Consider the following 20,918-nt stretch of genomic DNA (forward strand, 5'->3'; position numbering starts at 1 on the left):
CAACAACACCATCCTGCAGCACTTACTAAGAGGAGAGTTAAATTAAAGCCCTGAAGAAATAAGGGTAACCCTGATGAAAGCTATATACCTTTATTCAGTGCAGTATAGGGCTGGCTGTGAAGTCTGTCGCTAATTAAAGACATCTGTTCCTGAAAAACCTGCTGTGGAGGCTTTGATATCCAACGCTCTGAAGTAGCCTAAGTAATCACCTCTGTTACTCTCTGTAAAATCAAATAACAAGTATTCAAAAGCATATATATTGTCATATTTTCTAGCTAAATGATGCCTTGGCAATAACTAGGTTTAATGAGATGCATCAATTCAGCAAATCTGGAGAATTGGATACCGGCTATGAGGTCAGCATTTGGGAAGAGGCAAATTTGGGATACCTCAGAAAGATGTGGTAACACTGTGACTGAAGATTGTGAAGCCCTGCATGATCAACAATAACAGCATGCTTTTCCTGAATGACGGATACAGAAATTGGGTGAAAAAACATCACAGTAAGTGTCTGATACCATTTGATCTTGATCGAGAATTTCATTTTGTGTATTCCTATCATATGGTAACTCTCTACCTGCTTCTGGCAGAACATTAAATAAAATGCAACCACTTTTGTTTGCAACTGCTTTATTGCTCTTTGTGAAATATTTCTAGGCAAAAACAGGGTTGACAAGTCTGTGGTTTTCCTGTGGAAACTTTTTAACTGTTGCCGTAGGTTGATTCCCCCCACATATTGATACATTTTGTATAAATTATATTGTACTGAAATGTTTTATATTCTAAATGATAAAACTGCGAGTTTCGTGATCACTATGATAATGGTTTTCATTTTGCATAACAGTGACTGGATATATAATTTAGGTATGGGGAAAGGGATATTTTGTGTTTGTGGTCATTGCGCTCGCTACTTATGGGCTATTTTTCATTGGCCATTGCTAGTTTTGTTGCGCGGACCTGGCAAAAAGCACACTGTTTAAGCAAAAGCAGAGACAATATTATTCCACAAACACCATTCATTTATTGAAGAGAAATCAACGGGTGCAGTAAAAGCTATTTACACATGACAGAACAAACTATGATACAATGTTCCTTTTATGGCTCATTTCCATTCACTGGTAAAACTGGTCTATACCTCTGTTGCAATTTGATCATTGTTTAAATAAAAAAAGTTACTCTACTCTAGAATAATCTCCAGTCTGAGTTGTAAGTGAAATGTAGGCCTAGACCTGCAGCAAAGAAATAAGATTAATGCTCCACACTCTATTTAGTGTGTTTACAGTATCTAACCAAGCGACACATCTAAATGAGAGTGTGTGTATGTGTAGACTTTGACTGTTCATTTGCCACTCATGCCAGTTTCTTGACTACGCTGATTAGAAGCAGTATTCCTCAGCTGTCAGGCTGACTGAAAACAATCAAAGCCTCCATACCCCCAATCACCACAGCTCTCTCCCCGAGCGCCGCCGCCGCAATCAGCCGCTGATTAGGGAACCTGTCGCCCTTCTCCAGCCTGCAGCGGGGGTTAATTCCTGCGTCAGATGGTGTCGCAGAGGGCCACGCAGAGGGGAATGAGAACGTGAGCTGGATGATATTGGACAGATATAGCCGACCTGTCAATCACTTGGGATTCACTGTAAAGGCTCAAAGACTCTCTTCATCTCTCTCTCCCCCCTGGGATAATCTATTTAAGCCAAATGTGTGGATGCACCAATTAAATCAGACACTGTTTGGAAATTTTTTGCCTATTTTCATCACCTGAAAGCAATCTGATAACATAAATAATGCATTTACCTTGCATTGCACATATCATTTTGCATATTTTATCTCGCTACTGATACTATTTTTCATTGCTATACTTTTACATATATTTATAGTATGGACATATATTGTTTACCATCCTATCGGTTTTAGATTTTTAATATTTAAAAAATTAAGATTTCTGTTATTTTGTTCTATTTTATTTAGTCTCTCTGGAGCTGAAAGAAACAACACTTCATTGCCAGCAATTGCTGCTGAATGCTGTTTTGTTTAGAAAAATAAACTAATTTCACTAAATGATCAATTTGATCAATTGACTTAATTATCATCATATTAGAGAATGCCTAGGCATAGTTATTATGCTTGTGAATAGATCAAATACTATTATTTTAATTATGATTTATTTGGTTTAATTTTCTTACAAATTTTTTAAACATTTATTTATTTAATGCAATCTTTCTCTGCACTGCGGGACTTTTATGATCGGCTTTTTATTAATATTTCATTCAATAATTTATTCATTTCTCCAGGTTGATTGTGAATTGTATCCTATACAATGACAATTAATACAAATGAAAAAAAATTAAAAGTGTGCTTTTGTACCAGTGTTGTAATGGGACACTGGGCGGAGATTAGTGTGTCTGCGCATGTGCGGAAATGAGTCATTGTAAAGTTTCGTTTAGTTTAATCTCAGCTCAGTTGACAACCCGACCGTTTTTGGACAACCCAGAAGCTGAAAAATTCAACCGAGGTATGTTTTTGTTTCATAACATGTTTCATTTACCAAAGTGGAGAAAGAGCCTCTAAAGCATTCGGTTAATGAAGGTAAGTTTGTCCAGCCGTTATACAGATGCGTCTTGACGTCACTCACAGCATGTCGATGTATGAGTTTAGTGGCACGTTTTTGTTTGTTTTGGTGTGTGTTTAACTTATAATAAGGTGTTATTATAAGGTGATACATGCTAACATGAATCTAACTACATTTAGTTTAGTTGCTGCTAGTTAGTAAAACTACCCGTTTTTGGCTTTATACTCAACCAGCGTCTAGTTCTGACAGTTCTGACATCAGCTGTCAGTTTGGCAACAGTAAGCTTCCTCATCATAAATAAGTTGTTTTCAGTCATGCAAAGTGTTGCTAAACTATGGCATAACTAACTAATAGGCCTACACTATTCCTCCGGTTTCACAGACAAGCCTAGTCCCAAGAGTAAAATGCATGTTTGAGCTGTCTTAACTAAACTGACATATCTTAAAATATCTTTAAATATTTTGTCTCAAGATGCACATTGTCTTTTTCTAAGGCATGTTTTAAAAAAAAACAATTGGAATGTACTAATTGAATTTAGTCTTAATCCTGGCTTAATCTAAGCTATGTCTGTGAAACCAGGCCCATGATAAGTTCATGTAACTGATCTTTAGAGAAGTAGAAAGTAAGAAGTAGAATCATGCATCCTTACATTAGGTGAAATTATGTTTCTAAAATTAAATCCCTGCTGAAATATGTTTTGCTTCAATAAGTTCACTCAGTCACATTGCAAACCAAGGAATTTCTCACTTCTGTCTTTGTTATTTGACACATACTTTAGGAGTGTGACTTGTTACTGTAAAGTGTTCTGGGGGTAGCTACACTATAGCTCCACTATATTTTTTTATTCAATAATTTAGTCTTGTTTTCCAGTACCAATATATAAACATTCTTAAATCAAGATACACTCTTATTTTGATTAAAACAAAACACAAATTTAATTCAAAGGGGAAAAAACAAGATTTTTCTTACCTCACTGACAGATATTTGTCCTATTTTTAAGCATAAACTCACTTAATTTTGACTTAATATCTTAACTCTACTTCATTGTCTTGATTTAATAATTTTTTATGTTTTATGTAACACAATCTTGTTTTGTTAATCTGTTTTTTTTTTCAGAGCCACTTCAGAGTGAGTAAAACTCTTATGCATGAGCACCGGACAGTGAAAACGCAGAGCAGTATGTAATGAGATATGATTATATTCCTTGATTTAAACATGAGTCACCTGACCAAGTGAAAAAAATCTAAAAGCAGAAGAGGATGTGTAGGAGGCCCACAGACACAGGGTGGAGGGAAAAAGTCGTTAGATTATGACTTAGGATATTTGTGTGCAGCCAGCGGTTATATTATGATCCTGTCTTAAATAACACATTCTTTTAGCATATAATGGCATCACATTGAATCATTGTGATATCAAATGACAACATAAGGTTCAAAGTCAAACGTTTATCATCAATACAGTCACCAGTAATCCATAATTTACAGCATTTTTCAGCATTATCATGTTCACAAAGCCCTCCAAAGTAACCTTTTTTGTGTAAATGGAACATAGTCATGTGATCTAGACCAAGGGGTTTTCAAATCTCATGACCGTTTTGAAAACCCCTGATCCAGACCATTGTGTAATTCTGTTTTGTTTGCAATAAAACAGAATTATGAATATTATATTTTATGACAATAAAGTTATAAAGGACTCCCTCTAGAGTTTGAACTGAAATGCATGTGACATTTCACGTCCTTGCACTGATTTGCCATTCACAACACTGAGTGGAATCTCATGTGGCGGTACCAGTGATGGTATGACTGAGAATGAGATTAAATGCTGTGATCTATTCATAGAGTAATAGTATAGTTGGTGTATGTTCATTTTTATAATTTTGTTCGGACTTACACCAGCTTACCTTCAAAATAGTGTTCGAAACCAACCTGTAACGAACCACACTAGATAAAGTAATCTTCTCAATGTTCCTAGAAGAAAAAGCTCCTATTGTTCTGCTTTTTAATTTTGCTGCCCTACTGACTGGAATAGTTTACAGAAATGAGAGAAAATGTATGCATATATTTGTTTAATCTTTCACAAAATTGGTCATTAGTGCTTTGAACAACCGCTGCAATTGTTTTAGATAGCTTTACTATCTAAAACAATTTTTTTACTAAAACTAGTTTTGTATATGTGTTTGAATGTAATGTATGTACAGCAGTGGCCAAAAGTGGTCTTCAACCTTTATTTAAATATTAATAAGAATTAGTTAAAAGATTTGTAATCCTATTACGTAGTTGTGTTTGAAGTCAATTGTTTTATTTGTAATAACGCAATGAAACTGCGGACATAATTTTTGGCCAGGCTGTCGTACTAAGAAATTATGAACGCATGCAAAAACGAGAAAGACGCTCAAAGTTCAAAGCAAAGGGAGATATTTTCTTTTTAAAAAAATGTGCTTTTTAAGGACTACAACAAAAGGCTGGTAGGGAGTACACGACATTCCTCCCGGGTTAGTGACAACACCAACCCTAAAACTTACATAAACCGGAACACGATTTTTATAGATTACCAAAACCGAATATGCTAATCCATGACTAGAAGATAACTACACATAAGCTACATAAATTCATCAACTAACCATTCAGAGATGTTGTCACTTCTTCTTGAGTCTCTCCATCATTGTCTGACTCAGTTTGAACATAAAAGGCTAAAAGGTTTTGAAATCCAGTGCATGTCTGTGTGAAGTAAAAGGACACAAGCTGTTGAAGCTCCGCGTCTGAAGCAGCAGCTCCTTTGCATTTAAAGGGACAGACACAAAAACTGTGTTTTTGCTTACCCTCAAAAAGTGACAACTTTAACATTCTATATAAAAATATCTGTGGGGTATTTTGAGCTAAAACTTCACACACACACTCTGGGGACATCAGAGACTTGTGAAAAGGGGATTATACCACCCCTTTAATAACTGATTATGTTGTGGTCAATATATGCTTTTTCCTGTGAGCTTTTTGTTTTTCTATGCATTTTTATTTTTTGCACAGTAAAATCAAACCTGTAGCTGTAGTTTGCTAGCCTGGAAATCCAGACCTAAATCTAAAAGATTAATAGCCTAGAAATCTAGACGCACCCTAGCGGCAGCAAAATGTATTTTGCAGCCAGGGCAGTCTAGCAACTCTCCATTGACTTTCGAGCTGCAAAAACCTAAATTGGGTCAGGCCAATCACATCGTGTATAGAGTAGGCGGGGCGGGCTTAACATAATGACGACAGAGAATGGCGGCTGCTGCTGGAGAACGCTCTGGTTTTATGAGGCGCCGTCTAGGGCTTAAATCAAACTTCATTCATGCACACATAGGCTATATGAAACGCTTGCATACACATATTCTAAGTAATACTAACAGTAACACACGAGACATCTGAGTGTGTGTGTGTGTGTCTGTTCGCATCTCAGATGAGTATGTGCGCGGAGAGTTCAGCGCGTCTCGTGTGTGTAGAGTTTGCGTGTGTGTGCGTGAGCGACTTGTGTGACGTTGTGCATTAGTTTGAGCATTCAGCAGTATACATGTATGTGCGACTACTTAGTATATGTGTATGCGCAAGCGTTTCATATATGTGTGAGTGAATGAAGTTTGATTTAAGCCCTAGGCGGCGCCTCATACTGGTTGGTTGAAGCACTGTCCTATTGCGTGCAGAGGGAATTTGAAAGACAGCCGTTTATCCCGCCCCACGGATTGAGCCGTGTCTATGGAGAGTTTCCAGACCCAACATCTTGATGTAGGTCTGGCTTGCCAGGCTAAAAGATTAATGGTCTGGCGTCGACTAATGAAAATCGCCCAGCTCCAGGGGCGGCACCAAGCATGCATTGGAAAATCTCACTGCACGCAATTGGATAACTCTATGACCAATCACAACAATAAACCCCAGCGGAGCTAACTGGTAGATTATACTCTTGCTGTATCCGGTCGGCAAAACAGCAAAAACGTCCTTCTTGCAAAGGAACGATTCGAGCGGCGTCTTCTGTTCCTGTTTTAGATAAAAAGCCATGTCTAACTCGTTCATTGTAGCGGCCAAAGCCGTTTCAAACAACTGGTGTTCATCCATAGCCATCTTGCAATGTTTACTAATGACTTCGACGTCACATCGCTGTCGTCATCTGTTTAGCTCGCCTCTGGCCCGCCTATATCAGATAACCCGATGTGATTGGTGCAGCTCAGATCGAGGGGCATATTTAATGAGCATCATTACTCGACACCAGAGTAACTTGCTGAGCAAATTCAACTTGTGCTCTCGTGAGAACTCTGGATTACCAGGGTAGTAGTTTGCCTTTTTTGCCAAAATTTTTGTCAGATAAGTACCTTAACCAAGTTTAGCTATTTGTTCTTCCCTCATATTTAATGATGGTTTAATGAAACTTGTAGGGTCATAAAAACAATTATACCCTCCTGACATCATTGCAGGATGATGTTTCTTTTCCTGCCATGGGTCATTGTAAATAAGAAACTGACTTGTCTGTATAAATCAAGGTGAACAAACAAACAATAGTCACCTGGGATGTTGATGCCACTGAAACAGATCTTTTCAGAGGCAGCAAAAAAGCTGTTTGTGTGCCCTGAAAAGAAATCCTTGTATAATTTGAATCTATTTCTCCTCCAGATGGCCTCCACGTGGTGGGGGCAGCTCTCCGTGCCGGGGAATAATGGCACCGCCCATGTGGACAACAGTAGCTGTTTCAGTGCCACGCAGAGCACTGTGCTGAAGGGGGTGAATTTCGGAGGTGTGCCCATCGTTCTGCTGCTCGATTTTATAGTCTTCCTGGTAAGTTATGGAGTTAGTTGGGATTCAATTGACTTGCGCTGTTAGCGCCATCCAATTACATCTGCACCAACCAATCAAACCACATGACGCTGTGTATCATCCTGCAGGTGCTGCTATTGGCCTTCACTGTGATCAGAAGGAGACTGTGGGATTATGGGAGACTCGCTCTTGTTACAGAGACTGAAGGGTATGTGACATGAAGGCAGTACTAGTCGCGACGGGAACATACAGTGCCATACATACATAGTGTCTAAAAATGTTTTGTAAAATGAAGCTTTAAACTAGCCAATATTAGTATTTAAAAAAATGATTATAAAACCATTGTTGCCGTTTCAGAGACTACAGTAAGCGACATTACCGTAGAATGACATCATCCATATCCATTGAGGAGCCTGACTACGAGAAGGTGAGTTTAGAACACATCATCCTCATTATGACATCATTCATGACATCATCAACATCTTCCTCATTTCCTGTAGGGTTGCTGCTCTTGGCTCACCTTTATCATCAATATGGAGTAAGTGTTGTTATGTTTATACCCGGAAAGCTTTTGCCTGTTGATATTGTCACTTATTCCTAATTTAAATAGGGAAGTGCACATGTGTCTTGATGAAAAAAAACGGAGAAGTGAAACTGATCTGTGTGTGTGTGTGTGTGTGTGTGTGTGTGTGCGCAGTGAGACTACAGTCCAGGAGAGATGTGGGGTGGATGCAGTACATTATCTGTCATTTCAGAAGCACTTGGTCACCCTGCTCTTGCTCATCTGTGTGCTGTCTGTGGCCGTCATCCTACCAGTCAACCTGTCCGGGGACCTGCTGGGTAGCTCGCTCATGCAATTACAAAAAATTCAATATGGTCTCAAGAATATTTCATACAGTAGCTTGGCTACTCTTTAAGGCAGGGATTTGACTAATAACAGAGACGCTGAATTAGAAAAATGAATTGGAGAAATAGGGCGACTGTAGTCCAAAAATACGTTTTTGACATTTTTATATAAAAATGTCTATATTTATAAATTGAATTAATATAATATAATAATATGATTTATATATTTATTTAATATATATTTTTTAATTATAATATAATATAATAATTTGTGATACTATTATTGATAGGACTTATGAAAATGCTCATAGACAAGCTTGAAAAATTAGTTTCATTAAGCATGCTTTGATTTGTGATACTGCATTGTAAAATTTAATTACTGATTTGAAATATGAAATGTAATCATGGACAGTTTTCTAGATTTTTTTTTCTTTCTTTATTCAAGATGAAAGGGCATTCATTTTTATATATTTTTTAAATATAGTATAATATAATGGTTGCAAAAATCTAATATTAGTCTTCAAAAATGATAAATTCTTTTTTTGGACCAAATTTTCTTTTAATAATTTTGCTGCATTCTGTTTGGAACAGGCACTGTGTTTATGACGCCTAAATATTTTGGATTTTTTGGCCCCTTACCATGTTTTGGAGGGTGGTAGTGGTTTATAATGTCACATAATGTCATCATATGAAATATTTTCAAATTCCTTTTCTTAGTAATGTGTTTCAGTCTCTGCTGAAGGCAAAAAGACTGACTTATAACTGTGTTCCAGGCAATGATCCATACAGTTTTGGGAGAACCACCATAGGGAATCTTAAGCAGGGGTATGTACCGAATGTGTTTGTGCACATATGACTGCAGGCATCTGTGTGTGTGTCTATTTGAACTGTATTTTATATGATGTCTTCGCAGTGATAAGCTGCTTTGGCTGCACACTGTATTTGCAGTTCTATATCTCATGTTCACGGTGGCCCTGCTGAGACGCCACACCTCTCAAATGAAGGGAACCAAGAGAGAGATAGTAAGCCATCCTGACATTTCTCTCTCTCACACACACATACATGCTGGTTAGTGTTAGTCTAACCCTGGTTTATTTTTCCATAGGCCAGAAACACCCTGTTTGTGAGGTCTGTACCCACTGCAGCCAGTCATGAGAGTATAAAAACTCACTTTATGTAAGTGGGATGACTTTTCCAATCTCTTTATTTTTAGCCATTCATCCAGACATCTCCTATTTGTTCCATTCAGTGTGTAAGGCATGATCTCAGCTTACATAATGTGGGTGGCTCAGTTGGATCTCCAATAAGTTATTGGTCAGCATTTGTTCAATCACAGTAATTGATTAACATTACAGATATGGATTATACTTAATAATAACGATATCATTTTGGCAGCAAATGGAATGTTCATTTGAGTGACCGATTGGTTCAAACAATGGCTTGAGTTGGGCCAGTAGTACCTGTTTGTCTTTAGCAAAGGTAGACAGGGGATGTATTTGAGAAAATTATCATTATTTTTGCAATTCTGCTTGGTGCCACTGATGGAGAAATCACTCAGTTAACTTTTAAGGTATTAACATGTCTTGATGTATATTTGTTTTCAGGGAGGCATACCCTACCTGTCAAGTGACTGAAGTTAACTTGTGTTATGATGTTGCCAAACTGATTGACCTGGACAGAAACAGGTGAGAATGACAATTTGACCCAATATTATTTGTAGTTGTCCAAATATCTTATAGGACATACTCTCACAGACAATAGTGTTATTTTAGTATCATTGAGTAACGCTAATTTGAAATGACCATTAACTGGTTAATAACATTATTTTATTGTTCTGTTTAATATTTTAATTTGCCAGTCACCCAATCGTGAATTCAAATGATGCATTTTGTTCATGCATTATGTTTTCAACATCTTACAGGTTACAAAGTTGATTGTGTGGGTGCTCAGTTTTTCATGTTGTTTAATACATTTGGCAAAAATCTTGTTTATTTAAAAGATGAAGTTATGGCCATGATTAGACGGCAAATACCAGACTTACCTCTCAGTTCGTCAAATACATAAAACATTTACATTTCCATTGCAAACATTGTGAAGAAGTTTTAAAGAACCAGTTCTTTATTTACCCTTGCACTGCAAACAAGCAGAGACAGTCACGAAATTGTGCAGCACTTCATTCACAATTGAGGCAGATGGAGCTATACTGTATGAGGTTTTGCCAACGATCTGCCGGAGTTACGAGGTTTGGTCACAAGCTCTAGTATAAAGTTCTATTCGAGGTCTGGTATAAAGTATTGACAATTTTTTTTTTACCATTTTCGGAACTGTAATGTTACAGAAGAAACGCAGAATAGAAACATTAAAATAATGATTCTGCTCTGAGTTTTAGTTTTTAAGCCCTGATTGCAGATGCTGTTGATTATTGTACTGCTGCAGAGCAAGTACAGAGACTTGCTAGTGCTACTGCCAATACATACATGACGACACGCTGCTGTGAGCATCTACTGCTGCTGCACAAATAGCATATATGAAATTACTTCTAGCAGGTCTACACTGGTGGAGCTGGGGGAGGCACTCTGAAAGCATGCTGCAAACTGCTACAGCAAACACTGACCAACTATTTAAATGTTGAGCAGCAAGCACATTGTCTGCAGATGAAACGGGAACCAATCAGCTTATGCCATGTAGTAAATTATGTAACTGTTAGAAGATTGCATAAGGATCCATCAGCCTGCTCCATTTAGAGTTACATGACAGAACTTGGTATTTATTTGAGTACATCAAGTTAAACTAAATGAAAATTGGCATCGCTTCTTTTGCTACTAGCTTTTTATTTTATTTTATTTTATTTCAATTAGCAACATTTTTTAGTCTAATGTAATAACCCTGGTATGATTTTATTATAATATTTTGTAACAGAAAACGGGCAGAAAACAACCTGCAGCATTACCGTAAGATACTCGATCGCCTGGGACAACGTGAAGTCATCAACCCACGCCCATGCAGCCACCTGTGCTGCTGCTGCCACTGTGAGGGGTGTGAAAAGGTGAGTACAACCATCATTAGCAGTGGCCTTGTTTTGACTTTTCAAGATTTTGGCATCTAAATAATGTGTGTGTTTGTGTGTAGGTTGATGCTATAGATTTCTACAGCTCACAAGAAGCTGCTCTGCTTGAGGAGGAAGATAAACTAAGGCAGAGTAGGCTGTATCCTCTAGGCATGGCATTTGTCACCCTCCAAAATGAGTACATGGCCGCTTTGTAAGTGATCCACACTCAGACTCAACTGCACATTTAAGGAAACTATGCATACTAATTATGCTGGCTTATAAGATTGTTTTACATTGTTTTTACTAGAATATAAGGCAGAATAAATTGCAATTATCTCTGTGAAAATAATCCCAAGATCGTGGATCGAGTCAAAGAAATCTTTTTTATTGATATCATTTTAGACAGAAGTATTTTATAATGTATTTTCCAGTATAATTTCTGCTCACTTGGGTTTTAAACGTATGTCCTTTGTCTTTCCTCACAGTATTCTGAAAGATTTCAATGCTCTAGAGTGTGGAGGCGGGACAAGGGGTGTGGCCGGAGAAGAAATGGGTTGTGGAATCAAGTGTGGGTGTGGCCGAGAGCCTCAGCCGTCTTCTAAGAGTGCAGAGCTGAGGGTGCACAAATGGAAAGTGTATTACGCTCCTCACCCTCATAATATTTACTGGTATGTCCTATTATGCCTTTTTTGGAGCAAAATCTTTAATATTACAACCTGCTTGTTATAGACAATCTAATATCAATTCACAATTCTGCTTATCATAATCTCACCTTCTGTCTCTTTAAGGGAGAATTTGTCATTACGTGGGTGGAGTTGGTGGCTACGCTGTGTGATGCTGAATGTTGCACTCTTCCTCCTTGTCTTCTTCTTCACAACTCCCTCCATCATCATCAGCACCATGGACAAGTTTAATGTCACCAAGCCCATTCACTATCTGAACGTATGTGACTGAACACAGCACTTATAATGATGTGTGCACATGGATGGAGTTCAGTGGTGTGAAGACTGTTTGTTGTTTTTGTAGAGTGCCATTATCAGCCAGTTCTTCCCCACTCTTCTACTGTGGACCTTCTCTGCCCTGTTGCCCACTGTAGTGTATTACTCTACACTGGGAGAATCCCACTGGACCAGGTAGACATCAACACAGAAACACGCACTCAAACTCAAACAAGTTCACTCAATAATGTGTGTCTGTCTGTGTGTGTAGGTCTAGTGAGAATATGAGCATGATGTACAAGCTCTACACATTTCTGATCTTCATGGTGTTGATTTTGCCATCACTGGGCCTCACCAGGTAAGGGCTCTTTAAAATCTTTCTCCACATTTCTATACACACACTTTTACTGTAAACTAAACTAGGTTGAGGGTTAGGGCTGCATGATTAATTAATTGTGAAATGTCTCACTGCGATTATCAGTTATTTAATGCGATTTAATTAAAGGGGCTATATGTAAGAATTTTCATGTAACAGACATTTTAAAAACGAGACATCCCTGACTTCCTATGTTGTCTAATGCAAGCCTGTAGACTGATTTTTATGTGAAGGACTCACCGGGAAAATGTATGTGACATTTGCGTGCGCTCCCAAGAGCCTCTCTTCTGTTCAATGACACATGGAATGAATGCCTATACAATTCAGGATAATGAGCTGTACTATAAGGAAGAATGCAAAGAATTTAGTTATTTCGTTCTAAGCAAAGAATGAAAAAGAACTTCACCGTGAGTATATCGGGGCATTGAATCATGTTCAGTCACTTGCGTTATGTGTGCATGAGTGCGAGCACGAGCAATACGTTGTTGGCTGCAGTTCACTTAATGGCCACCTGTGCCGCTAATGACAAGGGTTTCTGAATTCTGCATATAGCCCCTTTAAATAAGCATACGAGCCGCATTTTTCAGAGTGAAGCGCAGCACTGTGTTCATTTACATGTGAGCAGCTCATGATTCAGTGTTTTCAAATTACTATTATTATTTATTATTGATATTTTTATTAATATTATTATTATTAGTAGTAGTAGTAATATTAGGATTATTAGTTTACCTAACTAAATTCTTTACTATAGTAATTACCAATTTTGTTGAATATTTTTAGTATTATTATTATAATTACAATCATACTGACACAAAATCAATTTTTAGCCAAATTAGCCCTACAAGCACAGCAAACCTGGAGCTTTAATAAATATGGCATTTTAAATCACAGTTTTTATCAGAAAATTTGCAATGAGATTTTCTTCCCCAAATCATGCAGATCTGTTGTGGATTACAGTCTAACTTAACGGTTTCATTGTTAACCTTGTCCAAAAGAAACTGCAACTGATCAATGGGCTAAATTTGACCCACAATGAAAACATAAATTAATTCTTGATTAGTGTGTATAGTGGGTCTTAAATGTTCCCAAAGTGAGCATGTATACAGATGTGCTCTCTTTCCACTCAGCCTGGACGTGTTTTTCCGCTGGTTGTTTGATAAGGAGTCTGTGGGGAAGCTGAGGTTTGAGTGAGTATACTTATGATTTTATTCGCTCAAATCAGAATGATTTATTTGTTTTGTGACATGCACCTAAAAAACGATGGCTTGACTTCCCGGCTCCACTCTTTGTTTGTGTCAGGTGTGTGTTTTTACCTGATCAGGGGGCGTTCTTTGTAAATTACGTGATCACAGCGTCTCTGGTGGGCACAGGCATGGAGCTGCTGCGGTTGCCAGGGTTACTGCTCTACATCGTGCGTCTGGCACTCGCACGTTCGGCTGCTGAGAGGAAATATGTTAAACAGGTTGCTCTGTGACTTTCGATCTTTCATAAATGATTTGGAATTTTACCTACCCACCCACCAAGTTGTTTACTTAAAGTACCCTGGTATATTTTCAAAATATAATATTACAAAATTTTTACCAAAGTGCCATAAAAAAGAATAAAGAAGTATTTTTAACCATCTCTACTTTTTATTTTTTATTGATTATTATACTTTAATTTGAATTGAACATTGACATTTACTAATAAGCTGTAAAGGAATTAGGTTGAAAATAAGCAGGATTATCCCTTGAAACTGATTTGAATAAGAATTAACAGGAATGTGTTTCTGATCCACTTGTAATCTTGTCTCTCTGTAGAATCAGGCGTACGAGTTTCAGTACGGCGCGATGTACGGATGGACTCTGTGTGTGTTCACGGTCATCATGGCGTACAGCATCACCTGTCCTGTCATCGTCCCCTTCGGTCTGATTTCTTTCCTCAAGGGCTTGTACACATTATTGGTGTGTGTAACATTACATTAACATACAGTCAATGTTTGCAGGTCTGCTGTACTTGTTGCTGAAACACCTGGTGGACAAACACAACCTGTACTTCGCTTACCTGCCCGCTCGCCTTGACCGGCAAGTTCACCTGGGAGCTGTCAATCAAGCGTTGGCTGCACCAATCATATGCCTGATGTGGCTTTATTTTTTCTCTGTGCTCAGGACAGGTAACGTCCACTAATTGGCTGATTAAATCAGTGTTTCTCAGGCATTTTGTTTATTGTATTATTTTGTTTGATTCATATAGTGTGTGTATATATATGTTGACTGTGTCCTCACAGGCTTCATGGCGGTCACGTCACTATTCACACTAGTGGTTCTGTGCATCACCATCTTTATCTGTATAAGCTACACTTGCTTTGGACACTTCAAATACCTCAGTCCCCACAACTACAACGTAAGCTGCTTTGTTCTGTATCAGAGTTTTGTCCAACTTTATAATGCCACTATTGTTATAATTGTTATAGTTTTACCATAATTTAATAGTTATGATTTAACCACCCCCATTTAAACCATAATCATTTAAACCAATTTAAACCACTTACACACACACACATTTCTCCTCTTCTCTGTTTCCAAATCCAGATTTCTTATAAATCTGGCATTGTATGCTATAAATATTGTTGGCTCTGTGATGTATTGCCTATGATCCTCTACTGTAAGTCGCTTTGGATAAAAACATCTGCAAATATGTAATTGTGTATGTCTGTGATTCAGATTAAGGAGGAAGATGAAGACGCTGCATCATCATGCTCATCTGCATCGGCAAGATTCACATTTTTACATTAAACATTATCACACATTTTGTTTTCAAATGATAGATTTCGTAATTACTAAAATCTCTCTCTCCATCCTTCTTACTCTACGTAGGCGTATCTTCCTAAAGTTCTGAACCCAGACGCATCGGCCGAGTCTTCTGATGAGGGCAGCACTCGGCAATCCTACGGCACGACAGACACAAGCCCGCCCTTCCTCAGCACTGAGGAAGACTGTCCAGACTCTGATATCTAACAACAATTCTCAGTCTACATGTAGACTGATCCAACTGCCCTTTGGAGGAAATGGTTCTTGCCATATTGGCGGTTGGAGGTCAGTGTGGAGAAGGAGGGGATATACTTTTGGAAAAAGCACTGTCAAGCTTTTTTCTTTTTCTTTTTTTATACACACTGAGAGACATCAGGAACATTTAATCATAGACTGCCATATAACAAATGCAAAAGAGCTTTTTGGGAATCATTTCTTCTCACCAAAGAAAAAAACTCTTTTCTAAATTGCCATTCAAACACGCTGTCCATACATTTCTTCATTACAAAAGCAGCTTCGCCAATGAGCACTTGCCAAGGAGTACAATTATAACTTGAGCATATCAAAGCGCACATAAACACTTGAATTATGGCACTTGTGCCTTGTTGGAAACAACTTAACACACTTTATAACTGTAATTTGTGTGAGTGTGTGTGTGTGTGCGCGTGAGAGAGAGAGAGCACGCTTACATATTGAATGTCATTCTTAATGTTTTTCTGTTTAAAGCAAAGTTTTATATACATATGTTAATATATTGATATATTGACATATATTGAGCTCATAGCTCAGTGGCCTTTCATTAGTCATTCTATAATTTAGGGTACATTTCACATCAGCAAACAAGTGTAAAAACAATATGCTTTCTCAATAAATAAGCTATTGGTTTTAATTTATATCTTTTTATCAGTGTAATGAATCTGCTAGATGCAAAGCTTAATCATTAAACACCATTTTGATATTACAAAAAAAAGATGTTTTCCCTGGTGAGTTTGTCAACTATGATACCTTGTATGGCCAACCAAATGTTATTTTCTTGATCAGGTTAACCTAACATTTTAATATTCATTTGAAATAAAATCATAAAAATATTTGAAATTATAACAGCGTACTCAACATAGTTGACGGCCAATTAATATACTCCTTGACAATAGGTCATTGGGGATAATATATATATAAAAAAAATTAAGAGGATATTTACCATAATGTGTTCAAAATACCTACAGCAGAAGAAAATGACATCACATGATGCTGGTCACATGGTTTTGGGATAAATAATTTTTTAGTTTTCAGGGGGTGTTTAGATAGTAACATAGTTGACAGAATTTTTGCGGACATTAATAAAATGAATATATTTTCTTATTTGAAAGAAAATTAAATTAAACTCAATCTATTTTTCTAAGGTATTTAGATTGTAGAAATACATTTAAACTCAATCTATTTTTCTAAGATATTTAGATTGTAGAAATAAATTTAATTTGGATGATCTTTCTTGACTTTAACATTTTTTTCTCCATTATTTTGAACTCGAGACCCAGTTCAAAATGTGGACATTGCAAAAACTGTAATTGAAGGGATACAAAGGCAATTTCAAGCAAACTGGATGCATAAAATATTGGTGTGAGATTATAGTGTGCATTCTCTTAATCGACAAAATATGAAATGTCTGAAGAAAATTGTATTTATCATCAGTGGACATGAAATGTACCCTAAATTATAGAATGACCCATTTTTGTGTGTGTTCTTGTGTATATGTGGTTTATGAGGACACAAATGTGTATAAAGACATGGGTATTTCAACGTAAACATGGTTTATGGTTTACTTCCTGGGACCCTGTAAAATTGTGTGTGTCTAAAAGAATGAATAGAATGTATTTGGCTGAAAAGTAGCTTTTTAAAGGCTTCGTCACTAGGTGGCACTGTTGGTTTCTGATTGTTCTTGGTCTTCTCAGAGCAGTGGCATAATGTCAATTACAAGAGAAAAACAATTATGCAAAGATTGAATTTACAGTAGGCAACTTAGAATAAAGCAAACAGAGCAATGCATAAACCTTAAAATACACACCGCTTTGAAAGTATAGCCTCAATACTTAAGCATTCATGAGACTAGCGTGATAATATCGCTTGATATGTAAAGTTCAACTTAAGTGTCCTGATCACATAATGCCTGTAAACCCGGTAACTTTTGCATGATATCCGCAAGAATACCAGGAATGGACTGTTTACATGGAGCAAATTCTAGTTGCAGGAATTTCAGTTAACTAGAAATTCATCTACCTAGAAAAGTGTTCCTATGTCAAAGGACTATTTAGAAAACATTGATCAAATAAGAAACGAGGCTTTGCTAAAAAAAAAATTAAAAAAAAGTTAAATTTCTCCTTTTAAATGTAATGCAATGGGAAGATATTGTGTATATGAAGAGAAACTGTTGATATAGTTCCTGTGCATGTGTCTTAGTTCTGTATTAATTATATGATTGTAACAGAAACCGAAATTGCTGTGTCTGATCATTTAAACGGCTCAACCTCTGTACACTGAGTCTCATAGTCTTAAGCTTTAGATTTTCCTGGAAATGGATGAATGAACGCTCTCCAAACACACACTTGACACATTTCTCCTGACTGCGGTTTTCAGCTCATTAGTCAGGATAGAGCAAAATCGTCTTACTTTAACACCATAAGCAGCCCAGAAAACTCTGTGGCCGGAGTGACCTGCTACAAACGCCAGGATCAGCGTTCAAAACTCCATAAGAACAGAAACTGATCTAATGAGTGTGTGTGAAGAAAAAAATCTTTTCTTCTCTTTTTTATCTTTTTTGATTTTGAGGCAATAACAGACAATATTGAAGATCTCTTCCAGTGTTTTGCCTGTTGCCATTCAGGAAGGTCAGCTTATAAAGCAGGGTACCATCATGTTGACAGCTGGTTCAGTGGGTTCACTTTTAGGTTGCCAAATATTTTATTGCACAAAAAAATCTAAACTTTCTAAGCAAGTTAAGCGTAAGCTTTAGCTTTGTTAAAGTCAGCATTAAATGTAAGTTGCGATAGTCTTTTCTTCCCTACTGTGATGTATGTCCAAGTGAAATGCATTCTCAAATAAGAAGAAAAATGTAGGGCGGGACTTGATTCTGTCCATGGGGAATTGATTGGATGGTTGTGGTTTGCTATTGGTGGTCAATCTCATGTGAGTGACAGGTTGCCTCGCCCTCACGCCAGTAAACGCGTCATAAGAGAGATGGGCACATGAATAAAAATAAATAAATCAACATTGCAATGTTCCATGATACAGTAAGAAATGTCAATTTTGATATATAGTGACTTTAAGATTTTTTTCCTCTGTGTGTAATAGGACAGATCTTTATACACAACACTTTTAAAATCAAACATCACAGATCTTACACTACATGTCACATTTTGGTGTAAAACCACGTGCGCAATCATATACAAGTAGTTTTACAACTTCAATTAATTCTGTGAGAGCTAGAAATAACAGCATTTACAGTCTTTGACACCGCCATAAACCCTAATAGACGCAAACGCCCATGTGCAACTTGAGACACAAGATGCATGTGAGTCAAATAAAGCATTTCAGTAATTGTTTAAATGGGCTGAAAACATGCGGAGAGCAGGTCAAGTTTGACTGAATGGTGTTTGCTGGGGGCCTCAAAGTGGCTAAACTCCCAGACCAATTCATTCTGGTTATAAAGCGAGTCAAGTGTTGGCAGCTGAAGCCAATCTAGAAAAACCTTATTGCACCTCTACAATAAGGAAAACAGCTGCTGGACGCCTGGATGTAAACCAGTGATTAGGAAAGTAAATAAACATTTTGTTTTCATGATTAGTTTAGCTTGCTAAGACAAGCATCACTGTTACTATTCCTTATGATTATGGATTTAAATAAGCCCTTAATACTAAATATAAACTTCACAAAGTAACTCAACCCTTGCTGTTTTTGCCACAGATATGAACAATAAATAACACTCTTTTTTTGTTTTTCATATGACAAAAGAGGAAGGAAAAAGAGGACTAGAGATGCAAGTTGTATATAATTGAGCAACCACATAGCAACACATAATAAACAGCTTACAAATGCACTGGCATCATCTTAGTGACTTTTGCACAGAGAGAAACCATGAAAAACAAACTAAAGTCTACTTTTTAAAAGACAGATCCTGTAAACTGGGCTGTGGATAAGTGGACATGATATGGATTCTGTCGTGTAACTCTTCTGTCATAGTTGAACATGCGCGTACGCATACAAACATTGAATGGCTCATCTACAGCTGCGTTTGGTCTTTCAAACTACAGGAACTAATTATTGTTGCATTTGTATGTGATGTCTTGAAATAGCCCAAAGATGATGCATCCCTCCATTAACACAGACAAAGATGTTTCCTCCTCTCCTCCCTTCTTCTCTCCTCTTTTCAGATGGTGCGCGCTCTTTTCGGAAGCCATGATTGATGCCTCTGACCCCGTGACCCGGAGTACGTATGACTGATCTCTATGCCAGCCAACCACAAAGCCCGACGGCATTGATTTCCCCTTCTGATCCCTCCCTTTTGTCTGCTGGGATTATTCCCATGGCAACGCTGGTGGTCCGTAAGGTAACGTTCTCAGAGCCGAGAGTAATAGACCCTTGCCAAGCCCTGGGGGTAAACTTATTCCACTTCACCCAGACATAGCTTTAAGGGAAAACTAATAGCAAAGTTTAGTTTCCTTGCCAGACGTCTCTTAAGGTTTGCAGAGTTTACTCAGCGAAGAAACAGAGCCAGAAAGAAGAAAAAAGCGAGAGAAGAATTAGAGGGAGAATTCCCAGATTGGGACATTTGCTCCATTATCTGATTATCAGCAGAATAAGGGATAGTTCAACAATTTCTGACTTGTTCTCTGTCATCGTTTACTTGACTTCATGTCTTTGAATATGATTTTCTTTCTTGAGTGGAAGAAACAGAATGAGGACAAGTCACTTTTTGTGAGGAACATATTGAAAAGTTTTTATTTGCTCTCAAATCCTATCTATTTTTCCGTATATGGAAATATGTTGATGCTATCCTATGTTATCTTACAACATGGTGCACATGAAAGTCATGTGAAGCACTTTTAAGGGCCATTCATTCACACAGAAAGCATTTTTGTGGCAAGGTCTAGAGACGCGTTTTTTAAAAGTAAATTATTTTAGCTTTGTGTTACGAGAACGCCTCTTTAGAAGTCATGCACGAGACAATGCAAAAGACGTGAGCACACTGTTTAAATGCATTCGTCTAGCGCGTTTACATTGAAAAACAAGTGGAGTGGAAAAATGTGTTGTGTGTGAACGGCCCCTTATGGTGCATTTTGTTCTTTTGGAGCTTGAAAACCTAATTTACTTTTACTCCACAGAAAAAGGTGATCTGAATATTCTGCAAAACATCTACTTTTGTGTTCCACAGAAGGGAAGAACCTCATATGGGAACAATATGAGGGTAAGTCAACGATTACAGAATTTTCATTTTTGGAAGAACTAACCCTTTAAAGTAACTCTGGTTCCACTGTAAAAAGAAAAATAGTTTTACTCTTATAGTAAGAAAAAATCCAAATAAA

General features: G+C 37.4%; 1 protein-coding gene across 2 annotated transcripts; it reads left to right on the forward strand.

Moving 5' to 3' along the window:
* The first annotated feature begins 2,408 nt into the window (after positions 1 to 2,408).
* tmem63a (transmembrane protein 63A) lies at positions 2,409 to 20,800 on the forward strand. 2 transcript variants are annotated; one of them, XR_013820774.1, is made up of 26 exons: positions 2,413 to 2,512; positions 3,686 to 3,746; positions 7,204 to 7,365; positions 7,473 to 7,552; positions 7,702 to 7,771; positions 7,845 to 7,882; positions 8,042 to 8,184; positions 8,964 to 9,015; positions 9,104 to 9,212; positions 9,296 to 9,366; positions 9,795 to 9,875; positions 11,110 to 11,236; positions 11,320 to 11,450; positions 11,725 to 11,907; positions 12,028 to 12,181; positions 12,266 to 12,372; positions 12,449 to 12,535; positions 13,681 to 13,740; positions 13,853 to 14,015; positions 14,353 to 14,458; positions 14,538 to 14,705; positions 14,820 to 14,935; positions 15,256 to 15,303; positions 15,409 to 15,627; positions 19,767 to 19,942; positions 20,768 to 20,800. XR_013820774.1 is itself a non-coding variant. In XM_079868168.1 (24 exons), exons 3-24 carry the CDS (start codon positions 7,204 to 7,206, stop codon positions 15,547 to 15,549), a joined length of 2,397 nt encoding a protein of 798 aa, XP_079724294.1. In that variant the 5' UTR covers positions 2,409 to 2,512; positions 3,686 to 3,746; the 3' UTR covers positions 15,550 to 17,006. The 2 variants fall into 2 exon arrangements, 1 of the variants encoding a protein (XP_079724294.1); XM_079868168.1 differs by lacking the exons at positions 19,767 to 19,942; positions 20,768 to 20,800 and having other exon boundaries at positions 2,409 to 2,512; positions 15,409 to 17,006.
* The last annotated feature ends 118 nt before the right edge of the window (positions 20,801 to 20,918 follow it).

This window comes from Squalius cephalus (assembly GCF_949319135.1).
Source record: "Squalius cephalus genome assembly, chromosome: 4".
Lineage (NCBI taxonomy): Eukaryota > Metazoa > Chordata > Actinopteri > Cypriniformes > Leuciscidae > Squalius > Squalius cephalus.

Bases quoted from the DNA above. Each gene is read 5' to 3' on its own strand.
- tmem63a (XM_079868168.1), top strand. From the start codon at position 7,204: ATGGCCTCCACGTGGTGGGGGCAGCTCTCCGTGCCGGGGAATAATGGC. The intron at 7,772-7,844 runs GTGAGTTTAGAA...CATTTCCTGTAG, and splicing joins AGGAGCCTGACTACGAGAAG to GGTTGCTGCTCTTGGCTCAC. The intron at 9,213-9,295 runs GTAAGCCATCCT...ATTTTTCCATAG, and splicing joins AGGGAACCAAGAGAGAGATA to GCCAGAAACACCCTGTTTGT.